The 15,157-nt window shown below is 41.1% G+C and overlaps 1 protein-coding gene across 3 annotated transcripts in view; it reads right to left on the bottom strand.

Moving 5' to 3' along the window:
• The window catches only part of KCNQ4 (potassium voltage-gated channel subfamily Q member 4), a 146,845-nt gene extending 136,443 nt beyond the window's left edge, over positions 1 to 10,402 (bottom strand). For 2 of the 3 annotated variants that reach the window (XM_075195166.1, XM_075195168.1), the window contains exon 1: positions 9,517 to 10,402. In XM_075195166.1, coding sequence (XP_075051267.1) covers positions 9,517 to 9,791 — 275 coding nt within the window. In that variant the 5' untranslated portion in view covers positions 9,792 to 10,402. The remainder of the gene's footprint in view (positions 1 to 9,516) is intronic. The other variant, XM_075195167.1, reaches the window with a different exon arrangement.
• Positions 10,403 to 15,157: the final 4,755 nt, after the last annotated feature.

Raw genomic sequence — 15,157 nt, 5'->3', positions numbered from 1 at the left:
TTTATAGAGTTGATTCTACCAATCCAGGAAATCAGGAGCCCCCTCCAAATTAAAATGTTTGATAAGGCTGATGACAGTGTTTCATTATGTTTATCCCAAGCTTGCGAGATTGCCAGTTAAAAAAATAATTTTGTTTTAGACTGGATTTTATGTCTTTCAGCATGTAAAAATCAAGCAAATCAATTTTTTCAGAATTGACTTTATTGCCTGAAAGTGAAGCAGAAAGTTTAACTTATTCCAGAGATTTAAGAGTCACGATTAGGGATTAGCAACTGTGAGCAGAACATCATCAAAACACAGGGAGATTTTGTGTTCCGAGTAGCCAGAATTCATACCAGAAATGCCAGGGTTCACACAATTTTTTATGGCAAGGGGTTCTTTAACTGCTGCAAAAAGGTTAGAGAGGGTCGCCTTGACTCATGCCATAGAATATTACAAAAGGAGAGGATAAAACAACATTTGCTAAAATTATTGCAGAGTGATTTTTTTTAATAACTTTATTTATAAAGTACCAACACACAATGAATACATACAGCATAGATAGCCAAAAGTAGGCCAAAATAGGTGACAGTGTATACGTCTGGAAGGGGCTGAGTGTCAGACCAAGCCTTTACATACAAGAACGTACAAAAAAGGTAACAAGAAGACAAATAAAGTACACGCTCAATTAGATGGCCTGAACTGTATCAAGGTAATGAAATACAAAACCATTGAATGATATGTTGAAGTGTGAGGTCTATTTTCTGTAGTGTAATGAAGAAGGGAGGGAAAGAGAAGTAAGTGGGGGGGGTAGACCGAGACCAGACATGGGACTCCCGGCAGCCAATGTTCCTCTATTTGAGGAACACAGAATCAACATATAATATCAAATGTACAGGTCATAAGAATGGGGATGAAGCGTCCTGAGGATGAGTCCTGGTGTTATGTGAACTGGAGGGACGATTATATATAAACCAATTGCACCAGATTTGGGAGAATTTGTGGGATTTATTGTTCAGGTATGCCAAGATTTTTTCCATTGATGCCAAGAACCAAATTTTATTTATGAGGTATTGTCTAGATGGGGTGTCTGATTTTTTCCAGTTCTTAGCCACTAGGCATCTGACTGCGTTAAGGATTTGTATGGACAGGTTCTCTGCATGCTTATCAAGAGTCTCTAGTGGAGAACCCAAAAGGAAGGACCAGGGCCATTTAGTGATCTCAATCTGTGTAACTTCACTGAGTAGAGCAGCCACATCATCACAAAACAGAGCAATCTTTGGGCAGGAACACCAGATGTGAAGGAATGATCTCCATTCGCCACATCCCCGCCAACATAGATCAGATGCGGTCCCGTATATTGTAATTAACCTAGTCATGACAAGGTACAAACTAAAATAGATTTTATAAGCATTTTCTTTCACAAGAGAGGAGATAGAGGTCCTCGAGAACCACTTTCTGATTGTTGAACAGGTGTCTTCATCTGGTGGCCTGCCCACATCGGCTTCCCACTTAAGTTCATGAGCTGGGCAGTTGGTCTGTTTGGAGGTGACATGGAGGTTATATACGTTAGAAATAATACCGCTCTGAAGGGGATCTAATGTTTTACCTGAAGGTAAGCAAAAGGGCTGACTGACGGGAAATCAAACTTTTCTTTTAGGGACGTCAGTGGAATATAATGACCAGACTCAAATATATCTCTGATCAACTTGATACCCCTCATGTGCCTGGATTGAAAACGAGAGTGGCATTGCCCTAGTGAGAATGCAGGGTTATTGCAGAGTGATTTTAATACAGGGCTGCTACTGCTGTTAAAAATGTTCCCTAAAAACTTATTAAAGATAAAGAACATAACAAAAATTGCCATAAAATATGAGCAACGGCTTTTTTGTCCAAAAGAAGTGGCGCTTCTGGATGAGGATATTGTGGATAAGCTCAATTGTGCATCTTGTGTTGTTTGATGCCTGGCGGTCTGGGATAAACCCCAACTGGTCCAGGTGGAGAAAAAAACGATTAAGTGGGTGGCTAAAATTGTAGCATAAGTGTTTTGTTTTCAAAATGTTTATTGGTAGATTGTTGAAATATTTTTAAAATCAACATTTAGCAGAGAGATGGGCCTGTAATTGTTGTATAAAGTTGGGTCACGTCCTGGTTTAGGAATGACAACCATTGTTGGCTTTAGTGGTAATGGAGTCGAAGGCTGTCGCCCTTCAAGGATGGCGCTAAAAAGGTAAGTCAATTTTGGGGCTATAATTTTAGTGCAGAGTTTGCACTCATTAGAGAACCTCTAATAGTTGCTTTCAAAGGCTTCCCGTGTTATTCTGATAGCAATGTCTGTTGAGTTAATGTCTAAGTTAATGGATGAATAGTCTCTGATCTCCTGGGCTCCAGATTAAGTTGTATAGATGCCAGCCAAATTGACGTGGTGAATGCTTCAGGAAATCAAGGGGCAAAAAACTCCAGAGTGGTCTATTCAGAAGAAGGGCAATATTCCTGCAGCATCGTTTTTTTGTGTGATTGAAGCTGAGACAAACAGCCCCATTGGAGCTTAGTCTAAATTTCCTAACCCAGACAGAGAGACAGAGAGACTAGGGTCAATTTTGATAGAAGCCAATTAACCTACTAGTATGTTTTTGGAGTGTGGAAGGAAACCGGAGCACCCGGAGGAAACCCACGTAAACACAGGGAGAACATACAAACTCCATACAGATAAGGCCATGGTCATGAGGCAGAAGTGCTAACCACTACGCCATCGTGCTGCCCAATTCAACTTGTCTGATGAGATTAAATACTTTTGGAAAGTATGAAATGTAACTTGGACCTGATTGGGTGCCCTGGCTGACTCAAATGTAACTGCTTTAGACCAGAGGGTGTCTATGAATAAGGTAACGTCCATCTGCGTCAGCTATAGTGTGAAGTAAACGGGAAATGACATTTATGTGAATTAAAGTCGCTATGCTTCTCCTTTTGCAATTTGCAGAGGAAAAGAAGAATTGGGAAAATTGCTTGCCCCTGAGCAAGGTGTGAGAATGCGTTTCCAGCACAAAGACTATGTCTGTTCTCTCCTACAGACCCTCAAGACAACAGAGTGCTTGTTAGGAAAGTTTAAACCATTTACATTGATAGAACATTTAAAGCCATGGCAGTATGAGGATGGAATGTATCTTATATGCTCTGCGTGGGTGACAGCATAGGATGGAGAGGCAGTACACCTTTGAACACATGAAAGAGGAAATAAATAGGAATAAGATCTGGTATTTACAAAGCCATTCATGCACCCTTTAAACTACTTTTTGGAAAAAGTTCCACGTCTCAGACCAGACACAAACCATTACTTATTTTGAATAATTCTATATATAATACGGATAAGAGTGCTGATAGGATCATTTTCATTTAAAATTAACATCACAGTTAACTTATTAGCTTAACTCATCAATTGTTTCTCTACAAGGCAGGCTATGTATTTTTTATTTAGGTGCATAAAGTAAAATTGCCCTGTGAGACTGTTGAAAAGTCACTTTATGCTAGATTGCAGTATTCTATTTCCTGCAATATTTTTTTCACAATTTACATAGCTTCTACTGAAAAACAATTTGATTCTTTATAAATAGGCAAAATTAGCTAAGTAGTTATCTGAGCTGAACACAGTAAGGACTTGCAACTCCTAGCTATGTGCAGTGGGGTATTTATGTATTTAGTATTTATATTGGTATATTCTATTATAGGTATTTAGTTAGTGGGGCATGATGTGACTAAGTAGCATGCTGCATTCTGCTGACTGAGGTGACAATTTAAATTAAGCCCCTCTCATTGTTTTTATCAAAATTACCATGAACGTGTCCAGATATGAGTTGTGTGCACTTTCCAAGGATAAAAATTGTTCAAGTGTTATTCAATCTGCCAACACACTAATGTAGAATTTTGAATTGAGGAAATAGGAATTGTTGCAATAATTCCCTTAATATTGCTCCTCCAAAACACTGCCTGAGACAGCTGTCAGTTTGTCTTATTATTGGTACAACCTTACTGCTGTTGTATGGTGGCATGATGCATCTGGACCTCACTGGCCAAGTGCTATTATGTTAGCTATGTAACTATAGATAGTGGAAACTTGGACTGTATGTGGTAGGCATGGAAATGTATTGCATGTGCAGGACACTGGGCTGTACATTATGGAAAATGGTGTCCCATATGTACAGGAATTAGTTTATAGCAATAAAGCTAATAATTATTTCATCTTTCACTATACCATAAGCACTAATAATATCCTTTTACAGTAGTGCACATCGTAAACATTTACATTTATAGTCTAATACATACCTGCCAACCTTTTGGAACTTCTTTCCGGGAGATCCCAAGCAGATCCCAAGTCATTTTGACAGGAAGATCCCATTTGCTGGATATTTGCCTGCTCTCCCGGGAGTCCGGGAGACCTACCCGGATTTCGGGAGTCTCCCGGACATTCCGGGAGAGTTGGCAAGTATGGTCTAATATATACATTCTTTTCACTATAACACATCAGATATTTATTTTCTTCTCACATAAGGCAAGCTAATATCTTTGTGTTGTCCAAGTACGCTATGTTATGCCCAGTGTGCTCATTTCAACTTTCATTGTTGCAGCTCATTGTCCACTCCACATAACTTTTACCATTCTCTATACTTTGCCATGGTTCACTGTGTGCTGACAAGTATGAACAAGTAATAATAATAATAATTTTATTTATATGACAAGTTTCACCCAGTAGGCACTTTACATTTGCATAATACATATGAAACATGCTGCCCCCCTTTATTGGAATGATCTCCCTCGTTCTATCAGAACATCCTGTAGCCTGTGCAGCTTCAAATGGGTATTAAAAACCCACCAATTGATCTTGCCCCCCCCCCCCCAAGACAATGTAGCATGGGAGGACATGAGACTGGGAATAGCCAAGAGCTCAATATCAGCTAAAATTAACGACATTTCCTACAAAATCTATTATCGCTGGTATTATACTCCCACCCAGCTCCATAGAATGTTTCCCTTCTGCTCTCCGGATTGCTGGCGGGGCTGTGGCCACGGGGGCACTAAGCTCCATATTTATTGGACCTGTCTGGTTAATGCCCCCTTCTGGGACTCGGCCCACGTCTTCTTAAATATACTTTCGAGGCAACCGTGACTAAATATCTGTTATCCTCCCCAAGATCTTGACAAATTCTCCAGGAAACTGACTGCGCACATACTGGCAGCCTCCAAGTCCCTCATAGCCTTGAACTGGAACCCCCCCCCCCTTTCCCCTTCTCTACCTGCCCTTAAAAAGAAGATTTGGCACGTTGCAGCCATTGAGGAAATCACCTATAATCTTCACAATAGAGGTCATGTTTTTAACCAACTTTGGGCCCCTTGGCTCTTCGCAGAACGTAAGTTTCTGTCCGATAGCATTACACGACCCATGTGTCTTCACTTGAGATTGTAAGCTCCTTTGAGTAGGACCCTCTCTCCTCCACTTTTAACTTTGCTCACCAGCTACTCTGCCTACCTCCTTCTTGGGCTTTCTGCCCACTGACTCCACTCCTGCTTTTCTATGCACCTTTCATTGGCTCTTAACCTGATGGCTGCGCTTACACTCTTGGGCACAGGTTTCCAGCTTGTGCTGAACATACCTCACTCACCCTTTCTTATTAGCTGGGTTTTGAGTTACCCGAATTGTAGTGTTACATATTTATACAGCGCTGTGGACATTTTGTGGCATCTTATAAATAAAAATGAATAATAACAATAATGATACAAAATAAACATATAAGATATTAACAAAATACAAAAAAAGAGATCTAAGCATTGGGAGCTTTGAAAGTAGATGTGCATTAATTAAATGCTTGAGTAAACAGGTAAGTCTTGATGTGACTGGATCACTTATAAATAACTTATGGTATAAATTTATTTAAAGGAAATAGCACAGGGAGCTTATTTATATAATTGCAAATGTACTTATTTTTGATATTAAGGGTGTGTTGGTAAAATAGATATCTTTATTTCTGAGACCAGGGGAAGAAATGTGTTTGTTTTATCTTTGCTAGAGGAAATGCATGATTTCTGAGGTCTTTTATGTATCGTGTTGTTGGGAAATGACTTGTTTGGGGTTTTGTACCTTTCTTTGAGAATGTGTATTCTGCGACTGTCTGAAGAAAGGACCCATGTTAGCCTCATGTTAATTAGACCTTTTGCTGTGTGAGGGTCTAGCACCTGAAGGCACAGAAAGGTTTAATTAGACTGCTGCTAGATTTCCTGTGTCCAAAATAAGATGCAGGAAATTACAGCAAGTTTTAGGATATCACAGATAAGTGTAAATATTGTTAGCTTGCATTGCATGTAAATCCATGTTTGAGTAAACAAATTGCATCCTGATTCTAAAAATAGCTCAGACTTCAGTGGGCTGGCTTACCCTTAGAGGCTGTGTTCAAATCTGTATAAAAAGCATTGTCTTGTATTGAAATTTGTTCTTCTAGTTCTATCTGACCTGCTCCCTTGTACCTTCAACCAGGGTGAGCAAATAAACATCACTTGCTTCAAAGACCTGCTTGGAAACTTCTCTATTCCTGTGACCTACAGATTAGACCCAAAATCGAATCCGTTCCTGGCTGTTTCTGAGGTTTGGACCCAGCATCCAGTGGAACCACTCTGCCCGCTACCCAGCAGCTGTGGCCAGTATAATAGACCAGGGGGGATCCATCCAAAGCCAGCAACCCTGATCCATAGGAAGAGGTCAGGAGTACCAGCCCAGGTACACCAGTAACGGGGTACTATCGCAGCATCAGTTACCCAGAAGGAACACGGTTCTGGATGCCAGTAAGTAGTACAGTGGTGGAAGCATTTGTAAGCCCCTCCTACTGCGGCAAGAGGGTGTATTTGGGATAACGAAAGGGAACGGTGGCAAAGTAAGCCCAGCCGATTCCCAGCAGCAACAGACAGGGGGGCATAGGCGGTCCATCCTGTCACACTTGAGTTTGCTTTTAAAGATGTCTATAGTAGGGGCCTCATGTACTGTGCGAGGCAGCGGGTTCCAATGAGGAGCTGTAAAGCTGAAAGCTCAGGGCCAAATGAAGTATAGGAAATTATTGGTACTGTTAGGAGTCCTTCATCTGTGGATGAAAGTGAGGAATGGGTATCTAGGGAATCAGAATTTGCTTCAAGCACCTAATACTCTGATTATGTAGGGCAGAGGTGCTTAATCTCAGTCCTCAAGAGCTATCAACAGTTCATGTTTTCAGGATTTCTTTAATCGTAAGCAGGTGAGCTGATCTATTTGGCTGGGTCAGTAATTATCCCAACAGTTTCTACAGACAGAAAAGCTAAAAGAATGACCCGTTGGTAGCTCTTGAGGACTGGGTTTAAGTGCCTCTGATGTAGGGCATTGAAAGTCAATATGCCAATCCTGAAACTGATTTGCCAACTTACAGGCATGCCCCCAGTGAAGGGAATGGAGAGCAGGTGTTATGTGGGCTGGTTAGTTAACATTCTGGCTGCTGCGTTTTGTACAACCTGATTATAATATGAATGAAAACAAATTTAAAGTTGGCGGATCTGCCCTTCTACGTCAAGATGGATCAACTGTTGTTAAGGTTTTAACAACAAAAGGAGAGCTGATCCCTGTAGCTGTGGTTGAACTGATGTTGGACACTTATGTTACCAGAACCTAGAAATGGAAGACTTTCAGAATAGCCTGTTTTATAAACTCTCATTTCCCAACTCATATCATTTATTGACATGCTTGTTATTAAAAGAGGAGGGCGTATAGCTGATCTACATTGGGCCTCAAGGCAGCAGCGCTGCAGCATAGAGTTAAACTGTACTTATAAAGCAGGAAGTGAAAGTGTCTGCATGTGAGTATGAGATTTCCATACAGCTAGGAACCAACTACTCAATAAGTGGGTGGCAATAGGAGTGTATTTTTATAGCAGTGAAAACAAAAAAGGGGTAGGTTTCAAATTAGTATAGCAATACTCACTACCTATATCAAGGAAGTACATTTGAAAGATGTGACCCACAAGCTACATAAATTCTGTAGGGTGACATCAATTTTTAATAGTATTCACAATTTTAAATAGAATATGGCCTTCTTCATGGAGACTTGGACAGCATTGTTCTATATTACCTGTCGAGAATCACTAAAATACAATAAGTACACATCCCCCATTTTTTATGCTCCTGCTATGTACTGATGTATTGTTATAGCGAGAGTTCATAAATCTGCTTTCAGAGGTGGCTTCAGTACCCACATAATGTGTGAGATACGTCCATTGGTCAGTAGAATATTTTACAGAGTACACAAAATACAAATATCCCCACAAGCACATTTCTTACAGTTTCACTAATCCCACGAAGCTTTTGGGATTTATGTTTTGATTACTGTAACTTTGTCATCCCTATATGTTTGAAAACAATTATATTTGTAATTAGCTCTTCGGTATTTAGGGGTTTATTTAAAAAGCATTGAAGAGCCAAAATGCCAGCGTAAAAGGCTCTATCACCAATTTTTCTTATTTAGCAAAGGGTTAACGCCAGAGAAATCAGAGATTCTTCCTACCTTAACCAATTTAGCAGCCCTTGCCATGGTTCCCATAGACCTCTATGGGTCAGCAGTATTAGGCAATTTATTGGGCTGCAAAAAGCAAAGCTTATCACTGCACAGTAAGCCATGTAAAGATGGGGTTAATTGAACTTAACATGGGATCCAGCTGAAGCCACTCTGGCTTCGCTGGATCCTTATCCATTCAAAGCATTATGCGCATGTGTGGATGTTAGACTCGCATGCGTATAGCACTGCTAGGCTGCCGGTGAAGAGGAAAAAGTCTTCATGGAGCAAGGGGTTATCACAGGGGCATCCAGAGCAGCCCTGGCATGGTAAATAGTGGTGGTACTTCACTGCAAAACGATTGTTACCGCACCCCAATCATAAGTAGACCCCTAAGATAAGTAGAAGTAAAAAATTAACAAGTAGCAAGAAAAATCAGGAATCCCATATTAAACACCCCTGTCTGTGATAAGGTGCCTAGTAACATTGTAAATCCACTTGACTGTATAAGACTGGAAGAATTTCAGAACAATTTTAAATATCCCTTGTACAGCCAGTTATTAATATATTTTACAGAGCAGGAAAACTACAAGTGACATTTTTTTTTATTAACCCCTATACTTTAATAGCATAAGGGGTTGTTGAAGGAACTCTATTCCTGTAAATAATTTCTTTAACAGAGTGCTCTAGCTTTCTTATTATTGGTAGACAGTAAGAGATCCTAAAGGCTTACAATTATGTTGTTTTGTTCATAACAAATTACATTCAGTAGTTAAGTTTTCTACAGAGAGATGAGCTGTATGTACAGTATCACTATCAGGGCTAGATAATTACTCAAAATAAATCTGTAAAGCGCTAACAGCTGGGTGGCTCTGCACATGCTGTTCTGCTACAATTACTGTACACACATTGCTGACAGTCAAGATTGTGAACTGTAAACACACCTATGCCAGCAGCACCAAGTGCCATGAAGGCGTACTCACATGAAGACATGGTAGATGAAGGCCCATCCTCGGGGTCGCTCCAGCACGTTGTACAGATAGTTCTGTAGCCGCCGGTATCTCTTGTGTGACGCGGAGCTTCGTGGTGGTCCCGGGAGCGGAGTACCCAGTAGTCCCAAACGTCTGGGGATGCCGCCCTCTGTCTGTACAGCTGTGAGGGCCACGAACTCCATACCGCTGTCTTGGCCAGAAATTGGGGCCAAGGACAGTGAAGGCACCCGGCCATTGTCTGCCTGGGGCTGTGCCCCCACTGCCATAGTCCCAATGGGGATGCTGGACAGGAGGTCTCAGGTCATCACAAGGGGTGAGGACAGATGATCAGTCCTCCTAGTGAGCGGAGAAGATCTGCCAGTTGAGGTATGTAGAGGTAGTTGCGTTTAAGATGTCTGAAAGCAGGAAAAGTTTAGCTAGGACAAAAAGGAGAAAGCTTTGGATGAAGCTGTCATCGGATTTCGCATTGGATGTGGCGAGGAAAGTTGTGCTGCCATTACAGTAAAAAGTTTACGTCTCTATGGTCCAAAGAGGCTTAGTGCCAGTTTGTATTAAGTGCTCGCAGGCTGCCAGCCGGTGCCCACATCAACACTCACAACATGTTATTCTTTCCTATTAGATCCCCGCTCACTTTCCCTATGTCACACTGTCCCGTGTGCGTTCTCTCCTCTACCAGCCCTCCTCATTACAGAGACGCAGAGACCACCCCCTCTTATTCCACTGAGAAGTCACAGTCACTGCTGCGATCTCTCCAAACCTCAGTCTTCTCTGAATCACTCTCTCTATCTAACGGTCTCTCGAATGTTTCCTTCTCTGCCTGCAGTCAGTTCGTACATGACACCACTATAGTTCACTTTTCTTTGATTTCCTTTTAATTCATCAGAGCCGAGTACACAACCACCCGCCTTCTCACCCTTTCCTCTGGTACCCGCCTTTTTATTAATCGCTGTTTCTTTATTTGCATGTGGTACTATCTATTTGTAGACCACAAATGTCTTACTTCCTCTGTCTTTACTGTTTTTTTTTACTTTTAAAAAAAGCAGCCTGAAAATAAAAGTGGTAGTCACCCATAAGAGTCGCTCCAGGCAGGCAGTGTATACTGGCACATGTCATTCTCCTAGCAGAACCCCGGGCCCCCTAATTCGTTGTGCCTGTAACATTGCCCTTACCACGATGTTACTATAACAATTGGGCGCTAACTTGCTGCATTCTGATACCTTATAATAGTCAGTCACTTTCTATTGCTATGAACACAGCGGAACAGGCAATTATACAGGGTGATTTAAAAGTCGCAGTACACCCTTTTATTTCAAAAACTACAGGAAATTGGGAAACTTGAATACTCCAGTAAGGTATGGGTGACGTGGTCTATCTTTTACGATATGTACCAAACATGGGCGCCATCTTGAAATCGGCCAATCGGTCCAATTCCTGTAGAGTTTTTGAAATAAAAGGGTGTACTGCGACTTTTGAATCACCCTGTATAATAATCGGCCAAGGATGTCTGAGCCAGGCGGGTTTTCCTCTTTTAAATTGCCAGTTAAATATTAACCTTTACGCTCAATCTGAAATGATTTGCGGTGCTAGCTGCCCACGCTGACTTACCTGCATGCTAGTCAGTGGGCAGCTGTCGGTGTCTGCTGATGTGCCGCCAACTGGGCAGGTGGCATGAGTACATATGATCCGAGCTGAGGAGACCCACAGCCACAACAAGGCTTCTGCTCGCCACTGGTGGTGACCATCAGCGTAAACGCTCTATACTGCCACACAAATCTTTAGTCACTTACCATTTATTGTGCTGACTATAAACATTTGGGTCACTATTTGCCAAGCATTTATCTTTATTTTAAGAAATAAGTTAAAAAGATAGAAATACATTATATGCAAGCCCTGCCTACTGCACCGTGTGAAATGCTGGGCACGTGGAGGTATTAGGAGATGCCACTAAAATCTCTTCTTCATTGAGCCTCTAATATTTGCAGGCATCTGGGGCCTGTACTCCCCCTCCCAATTCCTGCTGTTACTTCTGCTCTTTAAATGTGTTTAGTAATGCTAACGGGACATTTACTAACCAGTAGTATTGTTATTCCCTTGATGCCTATAATCTGCACGTCTCTTACTCCTTCCCCCCTCCACCCTGTTTCTTTATTTTTCCTGTTAATCTGTGAGCATATTTTGCTCTTTACCCATTCCTTCCTCTGTATCTTGCATCTGCTTTACTGATTTTTGTGCAGTTAAAAGATGAATTCATGACCCTCCTAACATCTGCTGTATAGATATTGTTTGCCTCTCTAATATCTGTGTGTGTGTGTGTGTGTGTATATATGTGTGTTTGTATGTGTATGTATATACACACACACAAACACAGTACACATGAAAAAAGCACCGATGCATAAGTCTTGGGGCTTGATTCATCTTCGGACATAAGTCGCGTAGCGTGCGGTATCTTGCGTGAAATTGCTCTGCGCATGCTCAGAAATGGACCTTACACCAGTGAACGCAATGACACTTTACAACTTGAAGGGTGGAATGGAGCGGGATGGAACAGACGCATGTAAGCAATGTACAGTAAGGGTATGCCCAGATCAAGCGCGGGTATGTGATTTTTAGCCGTATCCCTTGCACCAGCTACAGGCAGGTATCGGTGCCAACTGATTATGATGACTACACATATGCATGCCAGACCATGTGTTTGCAAGTAAGAGAAAATATAAAAACGCATTTTATATATAGTATGCATTAAGAATATCATAATTTATGTATTTCATGTAAAATAAATTCTGTCTGTCCGCATACAGCAAGTAACGTATAGCCAGAGTGTACTTATACCCATATTCAAAAGGAAACGTTCCTTGAGATCAGCTTGTACTTCAATACAGGTGTACGTGTGTAAAAGTTACTTCCAATTTTTTTAAACGCAAGCTGCATTTACATTGTGTTCCAAGATTAATCAGGCCCTTGATCCTTAAATCAGCGTAATCAGTAAACCAAACCCACATCCAGTTATATAAATTTACAGCTTGCAATATCTGTGAGTTTCAAAAATATATTTAGCAATATAGTGAAAAGGATAGAAGACACCTAAACACCAAGTTCCCACCTAAAGGAATGCACAGCCATAATATTAAAAGGACAATATATACCGGTAGCTAAAGTTTTGTTGTGCACCTACAAACAAATTATAAACAATCACAAAACTCACATAATTTCCTCTCTCTGATCACCACTGTTTGTTTTCTTAAATTTATTGATTTTTTTCAAAATCATTTTCAGTTTGTCTTTAAAGATCATTTCCTAAACTAATTCTTTAGAATGCCATTTGGACAGCCAACTTCTGTAATAATAATAATAGACCAGCCAGTACCATCTTATTCAGCAGATACAAAGCAGATTTGCTTACAATCAATCAAGACAATTTTTCTCCATTACTCTTGTGATCTGCTATAATATATATCCGACAGGATGGACCTCCTATGTTACCCTGTCGTGTTGCTGGGGACCGGCTATGCTTGGACTGCCACCATCCCATTTCTTTATCCCAATTGCGCACCTATAACCGCAGTAGAAGGGACTCTGCTGCCACCACTAGGCTTCTTAGCGGCACCTGGAACCACCTCCTTCAGGGTAGCTCTCGCTGCGAGTGTACCCCCTTGCTGGGAACCTGGGCTGGTACTCCTGACCTCTTTCTTCAGATCAGGGTTGCTGTGGATGGCTCCCTCTGTCCTATCACACTGGCCAGTGCATTGGTACTAGACATTAGATACCAACCTCAGAACAGCCGGCTAATGGACTAGATTGATCTAGGCTGTAGGTCACAGGAATTACAGCAGGTAAGTACTCATAAAAGCAGGATTCTTAAGCAGTGATATTTACTATCTCAAGAAGTCCTTATAAGGACAGTTGCCAACTAGTTTGAGGTACTAGTGATCATCCAGAAGTTAAAGATGTTGGGCAGTGGGAAACCCAGGCCCCTGATCCTAGCTGGTACCGCAAAGTCTGATATATTTCATCCAATGTTTACCCTTAGAATGTAATATTCTCTAAACTTTAAATCTAACAAAATTAACAACAGTCTGTGGTTTCATTTGATGTTCCATTAGTCAGACAGGTTCTAAGATACAGGATGAAAAACTACACAGGATAGAAAGGTAAGACATTGATAGAACATTGTCTTGACAGTTACCTATGAATACAAAAGTAACATTTTCCATATAAAATGTAAGTTAACATAAATTAAATACAAACATCTGTTGGTTTTCCATTTGAAAATTCAATGAAAATTTCTGCTGCATTACACCAGGGCCGTCTTTCCCATTGGGCACGCTGGGCAGGCGCCCGGGGGCCCTGCAGCCCAGGGGGGCCCTCCGGAGGCAGAGAAAAAAAAAACCCTGCTCCGCAATGCACTGCCAGTGCGACGGAGGAGGAGACCAGGGAGGGAGCCGGAGCGCCAGCTGACAGCACAGTAAGTATTTTCTTTTTTTTTGCAGGGTTTTTTTTTTCCTGCCTCCGGGGGGCCCCCTGGGCTGCAGGGCCCATATATATAATCATTTTTTTTTTTTGTATATATAGGGGCCCCGGTGCACTGCTGTGCCCGGGGGCCCAAGAGGTTCTTAAGAGGGCCCTGCATTACACCAAATGGAAATGTAAAGTAATACGAAAAGACAGCTGCAGCTTCATATAATATATCCAATCCACTAATGAAGTAAATACTAGCAGCTGGAAAGGTAAATATGCAATCAGAAGGGGTTAGATAATGCTGCTGATAGTCATCACAATCATCATTTTGTATTGTTTTACTAGTCCCTCCAGCACACACAAGAGATATGTCTCCTAATAAGTGCATCCACAATATTAATATCTAATTATGTCACAATTACATGAACATGCAGTTACTGTACTGTGCCTATGCAACTCTTACTCAAAAAACAAAACAAAAAGAAACATATGTTCAACTCTAAATGAGCTTATTTGTCCATATCATTTTTTCTCCATCACTTTGCATTCGTCTCTCTGTCTTCTTCTGCTATCCCTCTTTATGCTGTTTTCTACCTTCATCTGTGCAATCATTATCTCTACAGGGAGAGTCATTTACTAACAGGAAAAACGCGGATGCTCAGCACATATCTTTGCACAAATGCACTGATTTGTCTTCTGTGCTCATGAAAAGTGTGGCCCATTCCGCATTTCCCAGTGGATCCATTATCAATGGAATCTAATGTCTTAAATAACTCATGACAATATGGAATATTGGTACTGTATGTAGTTATGTTTCTCACTTGTACATTTTAGTGTTAAAGTTACACCAGTTTGTATATGCATATAAGTCAATTTTTCTGTAACATTAACTTAATGGTGCAAAAGATACTGTACAGAATACAAAGGCTGGTGCCTACTGTCCATTACCCCAGAAGATGTGCAAGTTCTGGTTGTTTTGTGCCATTAAAAAGATTCTGTGATGAAAACGCTCTTCTAAATGTGCAGTCTCTACCCCTTGAAGTTCATTAGTATACCTTATCCTGCTAGGCAAAATATAATTTATGTACTTTGATTGAGAATCAGGCATTCAGCTGCGACTAGCACACATTCAGCAAGAAACACCAAATTCGTTCAGCTCCTCCCACTATAGGGTGGA

This window comes from Mixophyes fleayi, chromosome 2 (genome assembly GCF_038048845.1).
Source record: "Mixophyes fleayi isolate aMixFle1 chromosome 2, aMixFle1.hap1, whole genome shotgun sequence".
Classification (NCBI taxonomy): Eukaryota; Metazoa; Chordata; class Amphibia; order Anura; family Limnodynastidae; genus Mixophyes; species Mixophyes fleayi.
This window is presented reverse-complemented; position numbering and strand designations above follow the sequence as displayed.